At 37.7% G+C, this 23,577-nt stretch overlaps 1 protein-coding gene across 2 annotated transcripts in view; it reads left to right on the forward strand.

Moving 5' to 3' along the window:
* A1CF (APOBEC1 complementation factor) overlaps nt 1-19,649 on the forward strand; it is a 56,886-nt gene extending 37,237 nt beyond the window's left edge. The window contains exons 6-11 of one of the 2 annotated variants that reach the window (XM_040254681.1): nt 314-411; nt 5,595-5,868; nt 7,836-8,041; nt 10,950-11,086; nt 11,793-11,944; nt 14,846-19,649. In XM_040254681.1, coding sequence (XP_040110615.1) covers nt 314-411; nt 5,595-5,868; nt 7,836-8,041; nt 10,950-11,086; nt 11,793-11,944; nt 14,846-14,997 — 1,019 coding nt within the window. In that variant the 3' untranslated portion in view covers nt 14,998-19,649. The remainder of the gene's footprint in view (nt 1-313; nt 412-5,594; nt 5,869-7,835; nt 8,042-10,949; nt 11,087-11,792; nt 11,945-14,845) is intronic. The other variant, XM_040254680.1, reaches the window with a different exon arrangement.
* Nucleotides 19,650-23,577: the final 3,928 nt, after the last annotated feature.

Below are 23,577 nucleotides of genomic sequence, written 5' to 3' on the forward strand. Positions count from 1 at the left end.
CTTTATATAATATACTGAGAAAGATACCCTTCTATCCTCAAAGACAATAATCTAGGAAGTGGAAAAACAAATTCATCAATAATATATAAATAATAAGGCAGAACATAAGTGTTATTAAAGAATTACAAACAAAATCTTTTGTTGAGTGTGCAGAATTTTAAACCTGAACACAGGAAATATTCTCAATGGGCTCTTTAAATACTGAATCTCCAAAAATAAACAATTAAAAAAGATTCTTGCAAGCTAAATGTTTCAGTCTATCATGTTCAGCTATCTCAGGCTTGCTATGGAGCTACTTTCACTCTGCTTCCAGGTGCTGTGGAAAGGGTGAAGAAAATCCGAGACTATGCTTTTGTGCACTTCACTAACCGAGAAGATGCAGTGGAGAGTATGAAAGCTTTAAATGGGAAGGTAATGTAGGACAAAGAAAAACTATGCACAGATTCCACCAAAGCTTGCTGGGGAGGTTCTATTCAGGAGAACAGACCTACAAGTCCATCCCACTCAGGCTTCCTCCATCTCTGACATGGCTGCCTTAATCCATCTAAGAGAACAAAAGGGTGATGGAAAATTCAACAGAGATGTGGCTTATACATCCAATTCTATCTCTAATTTTGGCTGATTTGGACAAGTCACTGGTCCTCAATTTTTTTAGAAATAGAGAGTTGGAATGGAGTATTCCAAGGTGATTTTCCCAATTCCAGTTTTCTCTCATTATTTCAAAGAAATTATAACCTTTGTAGTACAGTATTTTGGAGACTGATGATCTGACAAGATGTCAAGGTTATCATTCTGCACTTATAGTTTGATATTCCAAGTCTGGAAAGCTTGGAATTTCTTCACATTGCCAAGAGTAAGCTCTGGGGAAAACAACTAGTAATATTATATTCTAACTTATGATTTATATATAGAAATCAGTATAATATTTACTTATTAATCCCATAATATTGAAAATCTTCTGTAAACCATTTATCATGCTAAGTATTGTTTGGAATACTTAAAGGATCAAACCAAAGATGCTTATCAAAGGGCTAAAAGTCAACTGAGGATTAAGACAAGTACTCACATACCTTTGCAAAGTCCAGTCAGATAAATTTTGTTAAAAGAAAAAAAAATGGATAAGTGGTGACAATGTTCAAAGAGGAGTGGGTTATTAAGAATCAGAAAATCTTCACAGATGTGAAAAGACAATATTTAAGAGAAGCCATGCACTTGGGAAGAATTCCAAAAGGAAAAAAACACAAAACATGGTAAGTTCAGTTCAGTTCAGTCGCTCAGTCGTGTCCGACTCTGCGACACCATGAATCGCAGCACGCCAGGCCTCCCTGTCCATCACCAACTCCCGGAGTTCACTCAGACTCACGTCCATCGAGTCAGTGATGCCATCCAGCCATCTCATCTTCTGTCGTCCCCTTCTCCTCCTGCCCCCAATCCCTCCCAGCATCAGAGCAAAGGTGAAGTGATTTCAGACAGAGGCATAGAATTTGTAAAGAGCCAAGTATAATTGGAGAACAGTAAAGATGGATTGCCTTGCTATGAATCGAATGAGCATAGGACTGTTTCACCTGCCAGGCCTTGCCCTGCTCAATCCTAATAGGAGACAGTTGGCAAAGGGACTAACTATAAAGATATGAGCCCGGGGCAGGAGAACTAAAAGGGACTGTGCAGGAGCCTGGGGCTCATGCACTCCTGGAGCCAAGGAGACAAAGGACGAGAGAAGAGACAGGAAACCTAAAGGAGAGAGGACTGTAAAGAGCAGATCTTGTTGCGAAAAGTAATGCACTTTGGCCAATGGACATATTCAGGCCAAGGTCACCTCATAGAGAGGGAGCCAAGAGAAGAAATAGCTCACACTTGCTGCTCTCTCTCCTGCCAACCTCTGGCCAGGCCTCCCCATTGACTAAATTCAATCATAATCTGGAAGGCCCAGGAGCCCTGAAGGGGAGCCGTGCAGAACTCCCTGTGGGAGCTTGGAGGCTGGCAGCCAATGTGGAGTGGATCTACAGGGCAAATAGAGGGTCTCCACACAAGGCCTTCAGACATAGCGGGGCCTGGGCTTATGAGCTATTCCTGGTCTACAGAGTGTGTGAATCCTGCTGTGGGGGCTGCAGACTACTGACTCCAGAACACAAAAAGAAAACTTGAAAGCAAAATATTAATGCATATTTAAATATATCTAGGAATCTTCTTCATTGATAATTACATTTAGTGTCATAATAATATTTCTTTGAAAAAATGTGACAGTTTCTCACTTTGAAAACATTTCTGAGGATACTTGCAAAGAAAGGACCAACCATCATAAATTAAATGCTAAATAATTGCATTGGAATCATCACAGTGAAAAAGTATCCAAACTGTTTCCAGTTTTTGCAGCTGGCATATTTATGGTGGTTTAGACACTAAGTTGTGTCCGACTCTCACTACCCCATGGACTGTAGCCCGCCAGGCTCCTCTGTCCATAGTACTTTCCAGGCAAGAATACTGGAGTGGGTTGACATTTCCTTCTCTAGGGGATCTTCTTGACCCAGGAATCGAACCTGAGTCTCCTGTTCTGCAGGCAGATTCTTTACCGACTGAGCTATCAGGGAAACCCATGGCTAGATATTTTTATAACAATGTATACATGTATTATATAGTTAAATACATATTCAATGTTATTATTAAATACATATATTAAATATTATAATAATACTTAACTGTAATGTAATATGGGAAAAGCAAAAGTAAGTTTGCCTAGAACTATGAAAGTTTTTAAATATAAATATCCATATGGATACTTAATCTATTAGACAAGGTGAGGCTTTGAAGTTTTTTGTGCAGTGAAGTAATGATCCCATTAACAATTTAGGGAAATCAACCTATTAAGAATTGAAGTTTCATAGAATAGGGAGAGAGATGTAATTGGAACTAGTTAAATAACTATTAAAGTCACTCAAGTGGGAAGAAATAAGGGCTTGAATGAGGGTGAGAATGGAATGAAGGAGAAAGCTCTACACAGAACTACGCAGGGTGAATTCAAAGGATCCAGGAACTGATTGGATAGAGCAGTGGGAAAGAAGGATGAGTCATTTTAGGTTTTCAGTATAGAGAACCAGGATAATGATGTTAGGGAAGTCAGGTGGGGAACCTATTTGGACAGAAAGGTGATGAACTGAGCTTTGCACATGATTATTCACTTATTCTACAAATACCTGTGAATGTCTACAATGAGAAAGAAATCTTGCTGGGCTTGGGGCTATACAGGTTAATATGATATTGTTCTAGACTTTGAAATACCTAAACAAAATAAGTAAAATACAATAGTTGGTATCAGTTCAGTTCAGTTCAGTCGCTCAGTCGTGTCCGACTCTTTGCGACCCCATGAATTGCAGCAGACCAGGCCTCCCTGTCCATCACCAACTCCCGGAGTTCACTCAGACTCGTGTCCATCGAGTCAGTGATGTTTAGAACACTGTAAAGGAGCAGAGGTATATTTCAGTAAGAAATCTAACTTTTCAGTAAGGAATCATTTCGCTAAAAACATCTCTTGATATAGAAGTGCCTATAAGTACAGACCTATTTAGGTATCTTATCTTTCATAAGATAGGAACAAAGACAAAGAATTACATCCAAGGTATTTCTTTAATACTCTAAGTCTGTTTCTTCTAATTATATCAACATCAATATAATACGGTAGAATATGAGCTGAATTCTCTGTGTGTGTGTGTTCGACCTAAGATATTTGATACTGATTCCTGATACTGAAAAGTAGGGTATATACATGTAACTAGGAACAAGAGGCTGCTCCCAAACGATCAGGATGATCATAAAGTATGAATTTTGCCCAGCAGACATCAGTGATCCAGGAACCACTGAATCACCCATGAAACCATCAGCTGCTGTGAAAGGGAATATTTGCAAGAACACTTAATATTTCTTTTCTTTATTAAAAAAATAATATTCTTATTTGAGAGAAGCTACAAATGCCTCCTCAAAACACCTTGTCTCTTTGATAGTAAATATATCAATGTATCAAGTAATTGTGGAGAGCCATCTTTGTCTCTTATGTATGCAAACAACACATAAAAAAGCAAATCACACTTGTAGATCTACACATGGCCATTATTTTCAATATCCAGATCTGTTTGCAAAATGTAAAAAAACGTGTATCAGAAAAGAACCACTTCAAAATTTTTTGAAGACAAGTTTTAAGTAGCACCTGACTTGAGAAACATTAGTACTGACCTGCTATTCCTGTTTGTTTAGCAGATCAAAAGTTTGCTTCTTAAGGAAGTATCTCTAGAAGACAAATGCAGAACCCTCAATGATTTCACTTCCTTAAGTAGGGTCCTACTTTTAAGCCTCTCTTCTTTTCCAGTAAAAACTCAGCTATTATGTAGCTCCAAAGAGTAAGACACTTAGCTGGCTGGCAACTGGAAAGGCCTGACTAGACAATGGCCCCCCACTCCAGTACTCTTGCCTGGAAAATCCCATGGATGGAGGAGCCTGGGGGGCTGCAGTCCATGGGGTCACTAAGAGTTGGATACGACTGGGCGACTTCATTTTCACTTTTCACTTTCATGCATTGGAGAAGGAAATGGCAACCCACTCCAGTGTTCTTGCCTGGAGAAGCCCAGGGATGGGGGAGCCTGGTGGGCTGCCGTCTATGGGGTCACACAGAGTCGGACACGACTGAAGTGACTTAGCAGCAGCAGCAGCAGGCTGCCCATAACAAAGTGTGGACAATTGATAAGATCTTTTATTGATCTCCTTTCATCTTCGTTGCACTGTGCTAGGTACTGGAGATTATATTCTACCCATAATTAACCTAAAATTTCTTAGAATTATGTAATTATATAAGTATGTATGTTAAAATACATCCCATAAAAATATTATATAATTCTGTCTCAGTGACTGTATTGAGTTAATAGATTTATAACTAATATGTCAATAGGCAGTGGCTAATTATTGGCCTGTTGACAGACTATATGCAATTTACCAACAAACCATTCAGGGAAAACCCAACTGGCACACAAAACAAGAACCTAAGAAAAGATGATGCATATGTTGACTGGAAAAAGTACACAACCTAAAAGTTGAGAACTGTTTCATTTTGAGGATATTCTGAGGACTTGCAGCCTCTCAGTAGTTATAAAGGACTACTCTGAAGAGGTAAGAGAGGAGCCAGATATATAGGAGTTTTGCAACAAAGATCAGGTAGTTAGAACAACAAAAGATAACTGGTAAAGAAAACCTGATGTCTCAAGTTAAGGAATTTAGCACTTTCCGGTATATGGGAAGATGCAAGGGTGGGCTCTTTGAAATCATTCCTTTGATACGCACCTCAGCTATCTAGAGCCAGTGTGCTATTCTTTTCCATCTTTCCTATCCTTTGAGGTTACCACTGGGGGCAGCTGTAACGTGATGGCTTGATGGTTGCAACGGCCTTTGTTTAGTGACATGACAGGCAACATTTTCCATTCAAACAGATAAATGAAATAGTAAACACAGCAGCAAATAGACTAACCCTTAGAAGGAGGCGTGTTACTAGGACTCAGCCACACCTGGTTGTCCTCATATCTTCTCACATGCTTTTTCCTTACTGTCTACAACAGGTGCTGGACGGGTCCCCCATTGAAGTGACCCTAGCCAAACCAGTGGACAAGGACAGTTATGTTCGGTACACCCGAGGAACAGGCGGAAGGGGCGCCATGTTGCAGGGAGAGTACACCTACTCTTTGGGCCACGTTTATGACCCCACCACCACCTACCTTGGAGCACCTGTCTTCTATGCCCCCCAGGCCTACACAGCGATTCCCAGCCTTCATTTCCCAGCCACCAAAGGACATCTTGGCAACAGGGCCATTATCCGGGCCCCTTCTGTTAGAGGTAACATTAATCAGCTCTTGTCTTAGATGAAGCTCTGCAATTTCAAATTATGTGTATTGCAATAGACTTGTGTCTAAGTTATGTCTAATTGGATGAGTCTACTGGGAGAAAAGACCTGGAAAATTGCTTATTGAAAATCAAATAGTACATTAATATTTGTCCTTTCATAGGAATCTTTTTTCACATTACAACTGGTTATTGAAAAACTTGGTCAGAATACAGTGTAAATGAATTTAAGGTATGCATTTGATCTCTGCATAGGCCCATAAAATATACACACACTAAAATTCAAATCCACAATTACTAGTTTCTTCCTTATCATTGTACTACCATATTACAAACATATGTGACTCATTACAAAACTTTCAAATGGGAGCAGTATGGTTCAGTGGAAACCAATTACCTCAAATGTCAAGACATGTGTATTGGATGGTGACTCAGTGCCATCATGTCCATATATAAATCACAAATTATCATAAATATATTCTAACAGATACATGAGATGCTCTCATCTGACCTCCTCTGAGAAATATGTACAATGCCTTCCAAAAAGCCACATTACTAGGGAAATGAACTTGTTACTCCAGGATACGGGGAACTAAATAGTAAAAGTCCAAATAGAAAAAATAAATAAATAAACAACTCTCAATCTCATTGCCAAACAAATCTTTCCTACTGAATCCTATTAGAATTCCAAATGTTCAAGCAGTTCTCTGACCTCAGTTATTTCAAAAGATGTCAAAGATAAGGAAAGCACTTTTTCAAGAAACTGTCTTGATCTTGCCTAATGGGATCCTTCAGAATGGTTCTGCTAGGAATCAATGCCAACAGAATCTCAATTCTGTCTTCCAAATATGACAACAGTCTGGACAATTCAATGGCAAACTGTATACTTAAATCTATTCTTGTGTTTGACTAGAAGCAAGGGGCATATCCAGATTACTGTGGAAACAATTATCTTACTGTGTTTTGCTATTTTTCAGGAGAACTGAATTGGCCATCCTAGGAGTTCTAGCTTCAACTGCCTTGAAAGTTCCATACTCATAATACAATCACTTCACCCAAAGTTGCAATATAAAAGAAGCCTTTAGAAATCTTTTCCTGAAGGAAATCCATTCAGGACTATCTATTTATATGTTTGATGACAAATTATGTCATTAAACCATTGTACATTTATCATCTAAAATCACATCATTAAACAATCCCTACATTAAGTATAAGTTGTCAACCAGTTGTAATGTAGGAAAAAAACAAACTGTACTCCAAGGGGAAAAATACCTGTCTTATAACAAGAAAGAAATCAATGAATGATATTCATGGATGAAGGGTAATCAACTTTTTATCTCTTTATAGCACTAATAGGAAATCAAAGTAGCAATGTGGCAAAACAAAAAATCAAAAGTAATCTATTAATGAAACTCAACGGAAATTTAAGCCTCACATTAATAGAATATAAGAAAATGGTATATTTTAAAACACATTTTCTAAACATTGGTTTTCCAACAGGTCATCAGGAATGTTAACATTAGGGAAACTAGAATTCATTTCTAATTTACTGGTCAAAGACAAAAAGGCAAGACTTAATTTAATACATGTGGTCATATTACACTGTAAAATGTGAAAATATATACCTCCCAACATTTATTAGTCTACAAAAAAATGTCAACGCAAATTAACTGAAGAGAGAAATTGCAAAAATTTTCTCTATACCCAAGTTTTAAAGTGGCATGTGTACGTATCCATAGCTTTGATAGTATTGCTTTCTTTTATGTACAGTTTAAAAAAAAAAAAGGATGCCTATGGTAAATGCTGTATTATGTTGAGTTTCATTACATTAGAATCCTGGAGTTTTCTATCCATCTTCAGGGCAATAATCAATGTGACTTGGGCTAACTTTTCCATTACAGTAAGATTCAGGGTGATTTTCTGGTGGTTTGATTCAGTTTAATGCCTTCTTACATTCCTAGAAATTTACATGAATGTACCTGTAGGGGCTGCGGGAGTGAGAGGACTGGGCGGCCGTGGCTATTTGGCTTACACAGGCCTGGGCCGGGGATACCAGGTCAAAGGAGACAAGAGAGAAGACAAACTCTATGACCTTTTACCTGGGATGGAGCTCACCCCAATGAATCCTGTCACTTTAAAGCCCCAAGGAATTAAACTTGCTCCCCAGGTATGTAATGTTATTCCAGAGGCAGCTTGGATGTTTGTGTAAGTTGGGTCAAAGACCATCATTCACCATTCATCACTGGATTTGACTTGATCCCTACTTGGGGCTGTAGTCTTGCTTTGTTTTCTTTTGTTTTATTACATAGATAAACTGACCAATCAACATAACATATTGTGAGACAACAGTGGGCACTGATTACCATTGGTCTACTTCAGACTCTTTCTTTCTTGTTTTTCTTAATTATAAAATTTGACATCTTAAATAATCATCCACTGAAACGCAAAAATCCTGAGTACTACTAAGAATTATCAACCAGTACTTTAAAAGAAAACAAAATAAAGCAAGGTTGGTTAGCAAATGAAGAGCACTCACAACAGGGAATGAATAGATTCATTAGAACATCTTTTCTTGGAAACACTGTTAAAGTGAAAACACCGTGCACTCTGCGGTGTATCATTACTCATATTCACTACGATACACCATCAGTCATATCAAATCAAGTCTTCTACAGCGATTAATTATATCTAGGCAGTGGCTTTATGGTAAATTTTTTTGCTTTCATTTCACAGTTCTAAGTTTCCATATTCCTGCATGAGGGTATGATTTTTATTATTGGAAAATTTAAAGCTATAAAAGTTGTTCCAGTATGGAAACTGAATCACAGGGTCAAAAATAAAACAAAACAGGATCTGTGTTAACCCTCAGACTGTTCCCTCTGGATGTGCATTATATGTTGGACTCTGCAAAGATACTTTGGCTGAATAATCAATATCGAGTTGACAGTTTACACATCCTAAAGGAAACTTTCTGACTCCCACCCCAAAGGTATAAGCCCCAAATTTATGGAAGTAGCCCTATGATTACAACTGAGTAGAAAACTTGATTTTCTAAAAGCTCATGTTGAATGGTTTCTTTCTTTTTTTTTTTTTTTGGTTGATTATTTTTGGGTAGGATTAATAGCTTTCTTATACATATAAAGGAGCTCATCTATAGTTTCTGCAACCCTCCCCAGGTAATTTATTTTTTTAAGGATGCCAATTAGAGTAGTAAACAGTATTAATGTGTCTGTTTAAAACCATTTGGGGGGCCAGCATTATGCACCAAGTATTATGCTAGGAGCTAAAGATGGAAAAGCAAATATAACATAATTCTTGCCATCAAAACTCATATGGCAATCCAGTGAGAGGATCCTGACACATAAATAACTACAATAAAATCTAGTTAAGTACAATGATGGAGCTTTGTTCAGAAAACACAAAAGCTAGTCATCCAATATATCTTGGGTTAAAACCTAAAATAAGCAATCTAATTAAAGTACTGGGGTATCTAGAAACATTTTAAGGAAAAAAAAAAAGAATCATTGTTACATGCCTGCTGCATGCTAAGTCACTTCAGTCATGTCCAACTTTTTGTGACGTCCTCTTGGCTCCACTGTTCATGGGATTCTCCAGGCAAGAATACTAGAATGTGTTGCCATGCCCTCCGGGGAATCTTCCTGACCCGGAAACTGAACCCATGTCTCATATGTCTTCTGCTTGGCAGGCGGGTTCTTTACCACTCGCACTACTCGGGAAGCCCCATCATTGTCATAAATTCTACGTAATAGTTCTAGGAGCTACCATAGAGTGTGTAATGACCTCTGCTTTTATATTAAGCCAGGTGAGAAATTGGTCATGCTTTATAGTACCATCAGTAACCATCTCTATGAACTAATGAAAGTTTTAAAAATTAATCTCTCTGAATTTCTGCAACTATGGCTTAGAAATTAAGGGTCATGCCACCACCAACCAGCCTAGATGGAGCCTTGACAAATTCTTGGAGGGGTTATGAACTTCCAACAAGAAGAGCAGAGGTACTAGGGCTGCCCCACAAGTCAGGAGTTAGAGTTAAAATCCTTTACACGTGTCTGCACAACAGGCATAAACAAGCAGGCAAGATATCTACTAGCTCAAGTAACTGACTATGGCCCTGGAACCTTAGAGAACACTTTGTAGATGAAAAAAGGTGCTGCAAAGCTAAGAGTACTAAAAAGCAAAAGTTGGTAGAGGAAATAGAAACAACCTACAAGTTTAACAAACAAGAAACTGTGCCACTGCTGCTGGACGAGTGTTTGAGCGAATGAGATAAGATCCATGGACTCAGTCTAGGGAACAGTTCTACACTGGGAGTTATTTTTTCAGATTTATGCCTTATGTTGCACAGTTTACTGAATCTGCTGCCCAGTGGGAGCATCAAGGCTTGTGGGCCAACAAAAAATGGTTTCAGGATGAAGAAAATATGTGCCGTTAGGAAAGATTTGGTTTGGAGTAACGACAGAAGGCAGCTTCTAAAAATCAGATCACTGTAAAAATAGCCAGAAGTGGTGTTTTGCCAAACAAAAACATGGCAACTATCAACACCCATCTATTCATGTCCATCAAGAAATATCCATCAAACCTTTTAACTCTTCTTTTGTGAAAATGTAAAGTTAAAACCCTATGACAAATGCCATGAACTAGGAACGAATCCTTAGGTTATTTTCTCTAACCCACTATAAACAGAAGGATTCACAGTAATGATGAGTAAATCCAGCTACACAGTGCTGGAATATCAATTTAAAAAAAAGAATATATCAAACAAATCGTAAAAGTAAAGTATTGGTAAAAAGTTAGAGCTAATGGACTAAACTAAAAGCATATTAGAATAAATGATGTGAAAATGATTTTTATGAATTAATAGACGTAACATTTTAAATGGAGTTCAAATTGAGTTCATCTTAAATTTTATGAGTCATTAAACCATGTGGCATTTTATATCTTCTTATATTTGCTTAAACTCTGAAGATTCAATTTAAAAACCTAAAAGCTGGAGAAATAATGCAAATGTGACATTTGAAAGAAAAGTCACTTTTTTTTTTCCCCCGCTCTTATAGATATTGGAAGAAATTTGTCAGAAAAATAACTGGGGACAACCGGTGTATCAACTTCACTCTGCCATCGGACAAGATCAAAGACAACTCTTCTTATACAAAATAACCATTCCTGCCCTGGCCAGCCAGAATCCTGCCATGTGCGTACCTTCTCATCATTTAGATTTTAGAATAAGAGTCTCTTGTAAATGTAGTGTATGTTTGTCACTATCTCAAGAAGAGAAATATTCAAGCTTACTACCGACCCATTTTACTCAAAGCATACGTTGAGATGTGTATTTGGGATATTTGTGCCAGCTATGAGACTAGCATCTCAAAGCCCCTAAATTTCAGAGACAATGAAGACTGGGTACTCTCATCAACCAATGGAAAACTGCAGATATGAAGTGTAATAGAAATGAAAACTATAGCCCATGTTTTTATCTGTGTAGTATTTGGGTTGGACTATATGAAATTACCATTTTATACCTAATAACACCATCCTCTGCCATTTAAATCTTGGACGAAAGACATCATCTCTGTTAGACGTTATTACCTTCAGAATTTTACCTTGAGCCTGTATTTCTACACATTTTAGGAACTATCATGTTTCACATATATATTAGAAAAGGTTTATAATGAGTTGCAAGTACGTTCCAGGAGTGTCATCCCACCCATGTTCTAAATAAGTTCACAAATATTCCAACATGCATAGATATTTAAAAGGTTTAAAAGCAAAAAGATAAGTACCCACACAAAATTCCATTATCCGATCATCTTAAAAAGCATACAGCGCCTTAGCTTTGCATGTCTCAGAAGCACACATTTATTAATAAAATGTGCACCCTGACTGACTCTGCTTTCCAGCCATCCTTTCACACCTCCAAAGTTAAGTGCCTATGTGGATGAAGCAAAGACATACGCGGCCGAGTACACCCTGCAGGCCCTGGGCATCCCCACTGATGGAGCCGACGCCCAGACCGCCGCTGCTGCCGCCGCCTCTGCTACTGCGTTTCCAGGTTTGGAAAAAATAGCACCAGAAATGACACTCTACAGAGAGTGTTTGAGAAACCCTCTTGGGTACCATGGACTCACAGAGTTGTCTGTGAACAACATCTACTCTAAATCTGATTAGTGACCCATTAATGTATAGGCGAGAGAATAGAGCTGGGCGGCAGGAGTGGGGGCACCTAGTCTTAGCTCAGCTGTAAGCATCTGTGTGATAGAGAATGAAGCAGTCACTCTGCCTCTGGTTTTGTTTTGGTTTTTACTTGTAATAAGAGAGTTTAGAACTGCCTATGAATAGCTGATATTTATTTGAACTCTAACTATGTGCCAGGCACTCACCTATCTCAGCAATGCTCGTGATACCACAAGAGACAAACTCTACCATCATGCCCATTGTATAGGTGAACAAACCAAGTACCAGAGAGATTAAGCCATTGGCCAAGGTCAATCAGCTTTGAAGCAATCCTTGGACTCCCTCCCCAGTTCTAATCTTCAGTTCTACTCAATCCTACTTATTACTTTGCTTTCTGAAAGAAACGTGTAGAGCAGATTTTTAAAAATTATTTGAAGTAAATTCTGTATGTGAGAGGGAGAGAAAAGAGAGAGACCCTTTCAATAAGGGGATAATCGGGCTCATTTTATCTGTTGTATAATTTAGGTCTGGGGCGTATGGTGATCACTTAAAGCAAAGCCTATCTGTAGATCAACATGCCTTCAGGGTCACATTTAAAAGACTTTTCCCCATTTATTATGTACCCACAACAAATGCTAATAATTAAAATGAATCCTCTAAAGAGGACCAGACAAGAAATGTCTTTTGGAAATTTTCCTTCAGCAGTAAGTCTGAGCAACTACCCTCTTAATAATAAAAGTTTGTATCTTGCAGAGAAATCTATCATTCTGACTTGTCACTGTTGGCATACTTCCCATAAACCCAAATCAGACTAGACTTAGAAACAGGACATTCCTATCAACTGATCAACTTATATACTGGTCGCATGTGGGTATGAGAACTGCTATATTCCTCACATCCAGAACAAATGAGAGCCTGCTCTCATTTCCTTTTATTTCTCAAAACTTGCCAATATGTCTTCCATTCTGGTAAGTGAAGCTAAAACTAATCACGCTCCACACACAAGCATGATCTCAATTCCAGCTTTGTTCTGTAGAATGTGGAGAAGATGTGTGATGCACGCCTTCAAGGTTACCAGGCCAAGAGCAGCCCCTGCCAAGGTCCAGTTCCCTCTTGGGTTGTGCTGGGGCCATAAGCTTTGTGCTCGCTCTCCATACAGCAGGGTGTTGACTCATCCATCTTCTGGGGACTTGTGTCAGGCTTCTCAGTTCCCGCAGCAAGTTAAACCCCTGCCTTACAGCGAGCTATACCCCAAAGACATCTAATTCATGTACTGTAAAAATAAATGAGCCACTGCCAGAAGAATTTTAAAGTTTGCTTTCACACTGGAAAGGATTTGCTTTTTACTCAAACATGTTTTATCTTATCCTCACTTTTATTTGCCCCTACAAGAAATAAAAAATTATTTAGAGCAGGAGAATCATCTTGGGAAAGCTGAAGAATTTGAGATGATCTTTTATAACTCACTATGAAGTCATGCAAATAACAGCCTCCACAGGAAGACTCTGTTTGGAACACAAATACTCTTGCACTTTAGAAATTAGCCAAATTGAAAAAGAAAATTCAAAATCCCTAAAGATAAAATCTATGCCCCATGGGCGCGCGCGCGCACACACACACACATATTTTACTTACTTACTTTTGAAATACTGTTTCCAAAGTTATGGAAGTAATTCTTAACACATTTCTTATATCCGTGGAAAATGTACCAAACTCCACTCGTGCATTAGTCAGCACTAATGCCCCAAGGGCACGAGCCAAGCAGTGGATTCAATTTTTTAAAAACTAGTCCAGCCAGCTTCCTGCCACCACTTCCTGAGAAGCCACCAGAAAGAAATCAATGTGTCTGGGGTTGGGCAGACTTCCACAACACAGAAACCAATGGGCTTTTTAAAAAATAAAAAAATCAGGTCCCCATTCATTGCTTAAGCACACTTTTCCCTTTTTCTTGTTATCTTTCACAATTTGGGGATCATCTCAGAGAGAACCAAGTTTTGATCTAAAACATTAACAGGAAAATATTGCTTGTAGATAACAGCTATTATGCTCTTTTCTTCAAAAGGGAATATTGATCAGCTAGAAAAACAGTAATATGAAAGTACATGATTATGTCCTTATTACTCAAATCCCTTGGTTCTCTGACAGGATGAGCATCAAGGCCTCCACATACACCAAAGACAGACTGATTGGGGGGTTAGGTATTTTTGGCCCTGTCCAGTTAGGTCAAAATATGGCCACACTAGGTATTTGCTTTTATGCTGCTACATAGAAATGTGCTAAAATGTTAAATATTTATCCTACTGGTCTGTGCAGTCCTTACAATCCTGAGTACAGCAATGGTTTTTAATATTCTGTTTAGGTGAGGTGGGGGTGCAGCAGTACCGGACCCACAGAGCCCACCCTCCATGCCTTGCCAACCCATCAATTGCCAACCCTCCTTTATAAGTTTTGAGACCCTCTGAAAAAGTTCTGAACCTCAAGCTTTTATCAACTCAGCATCCTGTGAAGTGTCTGTTTCTTGGGATCTACCTCCAATGTTTCTAGTTTTCTAAAAGTGAAATGATTCTGACATAGGTGGTTGACCCTATTCTGAGAAACCCTGTTCCCTAATGCATGAGTCCAGATATTATGTCTTCAGAGGGCACCTTTTAAAATGTACATATTAATTTGGGGCTTTAAGCAACCATGCTAAATTGTCATCTTTCAAAAAGAGGACAACAAGCCAAAAGGAAGCGAATCTAAACCCCCTTCATGAAGTTTTCTCTGCCTTCTCCTCCAGGCTACGCTCTCCCCAGCCCAACTGCGTCTGTGTCTGCAGCCCAGCTCAAGCAAGCGGTGACCCTGGGACAAGACTTAGCAGCATATGCAGCGTATGAGGTCTACCCCACTTTTGCAGTGACTGCCCGAGGGGATGGATATGGAACCTTCTGAAGACATCTTTGTCTTAAGAATAAAACAGACAAACTCAGTCCAGAAGATAGAAACCTCTAACTCAGCCTCCCAACGATCACAATACTTGTCTCAAGTGATACCTGTTCTGAGACTGTACAGCTTATACTAATTGTAAAATTATGCTAAGAGAACTTTATTCCTAACTAAATGCAATGTTAAGGAGCCATTTATCTAAACAGATAGCTAAAGAGTTATTGTCCCCAAAAGTTTTTCTTTCAGGGTTCCTGAGGGTTTGGGGAGCATGTTTATAAACCTTGACAAAGTAGAGAGAGACCTTTTAGCCAGCAAGAATTCAGGAGCTAAACAGACTTGGGCAACCAGTAACCACCAAGGGAGCCAAGTAGTTCCAGTCTTAGCCCCTGGCTTACAGCTTTAATACACAGTCACAAAAGACAGAGGGAAGGTAGGAGATGAAATTTCAAGTCCATTGCCCATTGCCCACTGCACGGGGCATGTTCATAGCCTGGAGCTTGTGAGAGATTGTCCAAGGTTTAAGGGAATCAGCATCATGTCAGTCTGAAAATTCCATCCAGTCATTTTGTTGTAAGTCAGGATCTTCTCATCCCCTGCATCCCCTGGGGACTTGGTAATTGATGTGATCTGTTATAGCTATTGTTAAAACAAATCCAGGCCCATTGTTTGTTAACTCATTAGCCCACACCTCTTTTTCCCTAGAACTCCTACCAATCCCAAGGATCCCCAGAAGATAATTGTCATACCAACATGAAATGACTTTTTCTCATTTTAAACATCCTGACTTGTTCATATTGATTTATTTTCCACTCAGTCTCATTTTGCTCATCTCCAATGTTGTAAAAACATAATCAAATCTACAGAATACCATTTATGATACTTTTCCCTCTTCAAATTGGCTGAAAAGTCACTTCAAACTAAGAGAGGAGTGAAGATTTACTCATATTTCTTTGATGTTTTGGCAGCACCTAGCCCACCGTGCAGCATTCAGAGACAGTTATATCATCTTACGTTCAGCCATGGACTCTCTAACCCACCTGTACTAAATCTGCTGAGAAATCCACTGCCTTTTCTTCCTTTTACTTTCAGTAAGTATCAGACCGCTTTACCATATCTGAGCCCTTTGGTCTTGAAAATTATCACAGGAAAACCTCATGTCCATCACTGAATATTAGAAGCTGGGTCTTCAGATATTCAGCAAAGGTGCTATTTATCAAAATCTCCAGAGTTTGGGGCCTCTTCTCTAGAACATCCGAGGTGAGAGTGCTACAGAAACTGGGATGGAGATGGGAGTAGAAGGCGCTGCTTTCTTTTTGCGCTTGTAAATGATGGCTTTTTGTTCAAAACAGAAATAAGCAAAGTCCAAACACAGAATACCTTTTATGAACCACTGCAGTCTCATTAGTGGTGAAAGACATTCAGTACTCAATTTCAATTTCAAAAATCCCTTGGCCTTTGTAAAATTCTGCAATACTAAAGGGCGAACATAAACACCAAAGCGTAGAAAAATTTGTTAACTCTTGAATGGAATTCTATGATCCAAATGATCAGTCCAGATTCCAGTCAAAATCAGGTAAATTCCAATAACAGTTATGAGTCCTTGTAACCCTTCAGTTCTGTTAACTCCAATCAGGTATCAAAGGCTTCAAGGCTACAGCTGAAACACTGAAAGGCCTTCTGCTTTCAATTCTATGTTTTACTTTTCCTATTTCCAAGGACAGTGTTTCCCAGACTTGACTACACATTAGAAACACCTGGAGAGCTTTTTAGCCCACCAAAGCCAAGGTCACACCTCATACCAATTACATCAGAATGTCCTGGGATCGGAGCCTGACATCAGTAGTTTTTTGGTTTTTTTTTAAGATCCTTAGATGATTCAAGTATGCAGCTAAATTTGGGAACTGCTGTATTCTTTGTATTTCCGCTGTTTAAAAAATTTTTTTGTTTTAAGTTTCCCTTTCATTAAGTAGAAAGATGCATGAAAAAAAATGTCTAATAAATGAAAACAAATAGCCAGATCTTATTTTTAAATATATTCATCTCATGAGACGTATAGATGTGACTATAATTCATACTGCCTTCAAACTAACTCTTGGGCCAAACCAATTCTAAATAGAAGAAAGTGAAAAATATTTCCTTAAGCAATTCTTAGGTTTAAATTTATACTCCCCCATGGACCTGCTTTCATACTCATGGAGAATAATTACAGTGAAGGCAGGCAAATTTCTACTCAGTCCAAAGAAGCATTTCAAATTCCAAGGACAAAAGTTTTAATGCTCTTTAAAATCTTTGAAAATAAACAGAAAAAAACTCACTCTGCATGGCTAGTATATGTACAATAGAAGGTCTGATCCAGAGTAGTTTAAAATGTAATCAAAAAGAATAATTTGTTAATATAAGAATCTCTTTATGAGAAAAAAATTATTATTCCAAATTAAATCATAATCACTTTTTTAAAGGTGATTAAGAGCAGAAACATAAATATACAATAATACCAAAGTATAAAGAAAATTTCCACTGGAATATCAGCTCATTCTTGCTCAAAGGAAAGCAAGTATTCATGACATTTACTTCCTGAGTACTAGTTTTATTCAAGTGAGTAGATATAGTTTTATTTTTTTGCTAAAACTTTTTTCTAGTAAAATTTAGGGAATCCCATTTAGAACATAAATCATGAAAGTTTCAGTGTGTTCACCATACCATATGTTTTCATTTCTTTTGCCCAAATTAAATAATGTAGAATAAGTCCCACTATGATGAATTTGAAACTTTAAAACTTGAGATTTAAATATAAAAGCAAATGTAGAACCAAAGTTTCTTTTCACATGTTCATGTTTTTGGACTTCAGAAATTAGCACTTATCTAACAGCTATCATTCTTTGTGTATTGATATTTTCCTATTTCTTAATTTATTGCTTAGTAGAAAAAAAATCTCCATAGAAAATTTTAAAATCAACCTACCAAGTGATTAAAACAAAATACCCAAGCCAATAATCTAGAAACATCTAGTAAGTTAGAACTGGGTTTCTAAATTTGGGTATTAATAGTTTAGTGAGAATTAAAATCAGTCCTATAGTTCTTAGGAGGAAATGCAATAGCAGTGAGATTAGATGTCAATTTTTTTTCTCTGTAAAAATACTCCTTTTCTTAAATTGTTGAATTTCTCTCCCACCCCATTAATATAGCTAGAACTGCCCTTAACTGCCACAAAATATAATTTTCCTAGATGACTATCCATACCCAGCCAACCCTGCTCAAACCTAGTATCGTGCCAAACCACACCGTATTCGGGTGACAGCACCCAAAATGCTGCTAGGAAGCTACCTCATGTTAAGAAAATATCAACTTCAAGAAATATCTAACAAATGAGAACATATTTCCAAACCACATATATTTAACTTTTTAATGGTGGATGGAAATTAAATTATACCTATGTATTGATAACAGATATGCAGGAAATTACTTTCAGTCTGACTTAAAGGTTAAATTTAAAAAAAAAACAAACAAAATATTCTTCCAGTCATATAGATTAGCTTTTCAGAAATATTACCTCAATGTTAATTTTTAACATGTTCTTTTTCACTGCATTTTTAAATAACTATTTTATAGTTCTTTCTCGGGCAACTGGGTCACAATTTGAATTCATGGGGATAGGGAGATTTTCCAGGGTGCCTTGGCAGAATAAGGGTCAATAAAGAAAGCTGGATTTTTCAGTAAATTGTCTTGTATTCAAAGCTACAAAGTTTGATAAAGTTTGTTATTATTGTACAACTCCAGCCCTATCCCAGATTTCCCAAAAGTAACTTACAACTAAAAGGGAACAATACAAATCCATAGTCACGTATCCCCTTCACCCTTGAACTCATATAGAAGTTTCCAGGAGGTAAAAACAAAGCTACAGTTAAAAGTAGAGAATCCTTACTTTTTATATTCTGTAGATACATTTTTTATATATTGTAAAGACATCTATTAAAGACAAACTAAGTTTCAAATATGATACCATAAGTGAACTTTGTGATAAACACTTTTAAGAGAAAATATTAATAGCACAACTTAGGAATTTTAATATACTTATTGAAAGAGAAGACAATAGACATTCCTACCTGACAAGCAACAGCTGTCTACTGGTTTTGTTAATTTGTCAAATCTGATGTTGATATTTCACTTCATTCTAGCAATATCTTGAAAATACTCTCAGTTAAATGAGAACATAGTCATAAAACATGTCAAGTATTCACCAGGCTATATATTTGTATTTGCCAACATTAGAACAAAGCCAAACATTTCCTGCTATAATTAGTAAAACTACTAGGAAAATAAGATTTTTTTTCTGACTCCCCCCATACCTATCTCTTTACTTATGGGGTAAAACATTAAATTTTTTTTTACTCAATAAAAAAATGGGGATAGAATATTCTATTGCCCCGCAAATGCCAACATTTTAAAAGCCAGCTTTTTCTTGCAATGTTATACAGAATGCAGAATGAACAGGTATAATAGGGACGGCAATGTATACCTTGAACACAGAGACTCATTTATGGGAGATAGCAGGCTTTACACAAGCCCAGTTGCCCTCAGTTTTGTAGGAAAGATAAAACAATACCTTATACGTTAGCTAGTAGTGAAGAGAAGTTCATAACCAATCTTGAAGTAAAAAACAATATGAAACCAGAAGGCTGCATTCATTCAAAAATGCCTGGAATAAAACATAGAATACTTGCACATCTACCTCTCTCTTGTGGACATCTCTCCCATTTTGAGGGAGAAATCAAGAAAAGAAGATGCCCCCACTCTCTCTTCACATGTTACTTTGCCTAAAGGGGAGGAGAAATAGCAAGAAATAGCTCTTGAAAGAAAGGAAGCTGCCAGCAGGAATTTCTTAGAGGCGAACGAGCATCCACGCCACTCATTGTTTAATAGCATCTCTCTGGAGTGACCGTGCATCCTGGTTTGCCAGGACAGTGTAGGCTTACATCTGTTGTCCCATTATAAATATTAACTATCAACAATTAAAATAAACAATTGTCCCCCTTACTCTCAAACATGTCTCAGTTTAGACAACAAATTATACAGTGAATCCATCTTTATGGCTCTTTTTGTTTCCTTGATGTTGTCAGTGTGGCTTTATTGTCTCCAGTGCAGATATAGCTTAAACTAAAAAAAGACCTGACCACTTCTTTCTGACTGGGGTAGGAGCATGGTGAACATAAGAATGCATCGTCTTCTCCTCCAGGATTACCCTTGACCCACTGTCTGTCTAGCTGAGTCTCTATGACCCCATTCTGGCCCTTGCTTTCTTCCCACTGCCCCTGGGTGCTGGGTCCTGAGTTCCGCCTTTCATTCCCTGAGCTCGCAGCCACTTGCCCAAAGAGTGCAGCAGAAAAGATGAAAAATAGCCCTTAGAGGAATGTGCTTGGTCTGTCAAAATCCGGAGGGCATTTGCAAGGTCTTAGAGCACTTGCTGGTTTCTTTCTTTCTTGAACCAAGTTACCTGCACCTCAAAATAGAAAGGATTTCCTATATAAAGCTTCACAGTAAGAGGCATGTTGCCTTTTCCCCTCCTTCTGTGTCTTACAGATTTGCTCAAACGCTAACTCCCTTGCATTTAATTCACCATTCTGGTTATTCATCAACTATTCTTCACCCCCCATCCTCATACAATCCCATATAAAGATATTATTTGTAATGGAAAATAATATTAATAGAAATTCCTGTTAAAAAGGAAAGTTTTTCACTCTTCCTTTATTCTCTTTACTATTATTGAGTGTTATTAGTCTCTATTGTTATTAGCCCACAAAAATATTCATAGAATGTATGATCAGTCTGTTTTCACTATGCACGTACTCTTATGCCAGAAACTGTGAATACAAATTTTTTTTAAAGTTTTTTCCCTCAGTGGGGTACACCGTCTAGTGATCCATTATGCAGTTTTTAAAAATGAATATAATTGCACATATTTAAGTGCATCAGCTGGTAGGTTTTGTCATTTAGTCAGAATCCCCAAAATAAATCAACTCTGCTCTAAACTTTGTTTCCGGCCAAACACTAGGTTGGTACAGTAGGCCTCTTTAAAGACAAATTTAACTTGGTCTGTTGTTATTTCTACTTAAGTAAAAATGAGTTTTCAAATATTTTCCCCAGGAGAAACATAACAGACTATCCAAAAATTTTAAAAGAAGAAAAAAATATAGTTAGAGATCCAGGGGAGCTTTAAAACATGGAGTTAACAAACTCACATATTGACTTGTGATCTTAATGAGCAGGGGATCCATGCTTTTTATTTACTTGAGAACATTTTGGTTATTAACTATTAAGTATACCTGTGTTTATAAAATTTAACAATGTTTAACAATCCTTGTCTATACCTTTATTTCTTTTCAGTAGATGATTTACAATGAAGTATACATACTTTTTTCCAAATGTAAATTTTGAAACTGCATTTTCTGCAATAATTCATAAGAGATATTTGAGCTCCTAGGCTGAAGATCAGTCTGTTTAAATCAATTTGTTATTATCAGTGGTTTAAAGATGTGATGTAATTATTGGCATTTTATCCCTATTTCTTCATGAGTTCTTTTTTTTTCTACTTTTCTGACTACAATATAGCCAGATATTATCTCTTCTCTTGATAAAAAGCATGCTGTCTGCAAAATGCCTCTCTAGTTTCTAGATGTTAAGCAATTTCTTACTTCTTTTCCTTCTTGTTATTATTGACATTATTTATGTGAAGTTAGTTAGCTGAGGTACCAAAGAAAGAAACGAAAACAGTATTAAAGAGTGTGCATAAGGCACTTATTTTTGTACTTTGCGTACAATGTTTTATAAAACTCTGTGATCTATCTAAATATACTGAGTAAAATTACAACAGTCATTCATTGGGAAAGTAATCATTGGTTTGGAAGATATAACGTGTACTATAGAAGCATAAATCTCAAAAGATAATCAATAATGTGATATTGTAATGATTAGTGTAATTCCAGGATGGTAAAATGATTTTAATTGAATTTTCAAGTACCATTATAAAGTTTTAAAAAGTATCAACATGTGTTGCTGATTCATTTTCCTTTCCTGAAAATTATAATTTTCCCTCTTTGAGTACATATTAATGATCCATAGTTGCAATGGATGACTTCTTTGCATTCACATCTTTTATAAAAGTTTCCTCTGGTGCAACTTCTGAGAGTAAATGTAACCTTTAATGATTGAATGCATTATTTTCCAATCAATAAAGAAAACAAGAATACTCAGAAACAAACAATAATGAGAAAACATGGCTCCAGAAAGGTAAGTGGACCCTGAAGTCAGCATTTACCCTGGGGTTCCTACTGTCCCCTTAAAAGACAAGAGCAGAGAGGTCAGCACACCGTCCCTGGAGACCAAATCCAGCTGCCTGTGCTTTGTTGGACCTTGAGCTATGGATGGTTGCTGTTGTTTAAAGGACTGAACTATTTTTACATTTTAAAAACTTGTTTTGAAAAAAGAAAGGAAGAATTTGTGACAAGGACCATAGGTGGCCCACACAGACTACAGACTTTACTCTCCGGCCCTTTACAAAAAGTTTGCCAATCCTGCACTAAACCGAAACCAGACATTTTGACAGCACCCAAAATAGCAGCTTCAATAAGATAGCAATTTTCTGTCCCTCCCCTAAAGTCCCAAAAGGCAATACAATGCTGATATTGTGCTTCCCAATGTCATAAACAGGTCTCTCTTCTAGTTGTTTTACCTGCATGGTGTCAGTCTCATGACCTAAAATTGGCACTTAGGCATTCCAAATAGGAGGATAGAGGAAGGACAAAGAAGAGGAAGGGATACCTACTAGCTGTCCCACAAGGGGGTTTATTGGAAGCTGCCACACAACACTTCAGCTTCCAACCCATCAGCTGGAACTTAGGCCCACGGCCATCCCTGCTGCAGAAAATGAGTGGGAAATGTAGTCTTCACCTGGGCAACCATCAGAAATTTTGCAGTCCATGGGGCTACAAAGAGTTGGACATGACTTAGCGACAGAACAACAACAGGAAAGAATGGAAGAATGAATATTGAGGGAAAGCCTCAATACATCTGCCACAAATATATCACAGGAAAGATGTGGAGTGAAATAAGGAAGGCACATAAGCTCATTCAACACTGGGCTTGACACAGGGGAGAAGCATATAAACCTTGGCTCCTTCCCCTTCCTCAAATAAAAGAAACTGCCAATTTACCTCGATTCTTTAGATATTGGCACCCATTCAAAGAATAGTTATGGTAGGGAAGGTTCCTCCACTGATGTTCCACTGATGGGTCCACTGATCTCACCTCCTGGTATTTACACCATTAAATAATCTCTTCTCCTTGAGTACAACATGGACCAAGTGGCTCATTTCTAATGAAGAGAATATAGAATATCACTTTTGAGATAAGGTTATAAAAGATTTCAATTTCCATTCACTGGCATCTTGCTAGTTCATCTCGTTTGCTCGTTCTGGTGAAGCCAACTGCCCTGTTGTGAGCTGTGCTATGGAAAGGGCCATATGGCGAGGAATCGCCTATGAGGAACTCAGTCAGGCAAAGAACCACATGACTGGACTCAGAAGCAGATTC

Source organism: Oryx dammah, unplaced genomic scaffold (genome assembly GCF_014754425.2).
Source record: "Oryx dammah isolate SB20612 unplaced genomic scaffold, SCBI_Odam_1.1 HiC_scaffold_14, whole genome shotgun sequence".
Taxonomy (NCBI): Eukaryota; Metazoa; Chordata; class Mammalia; order Artiodactyla; family Bovidae; genus Oryx; species Oryx dammah.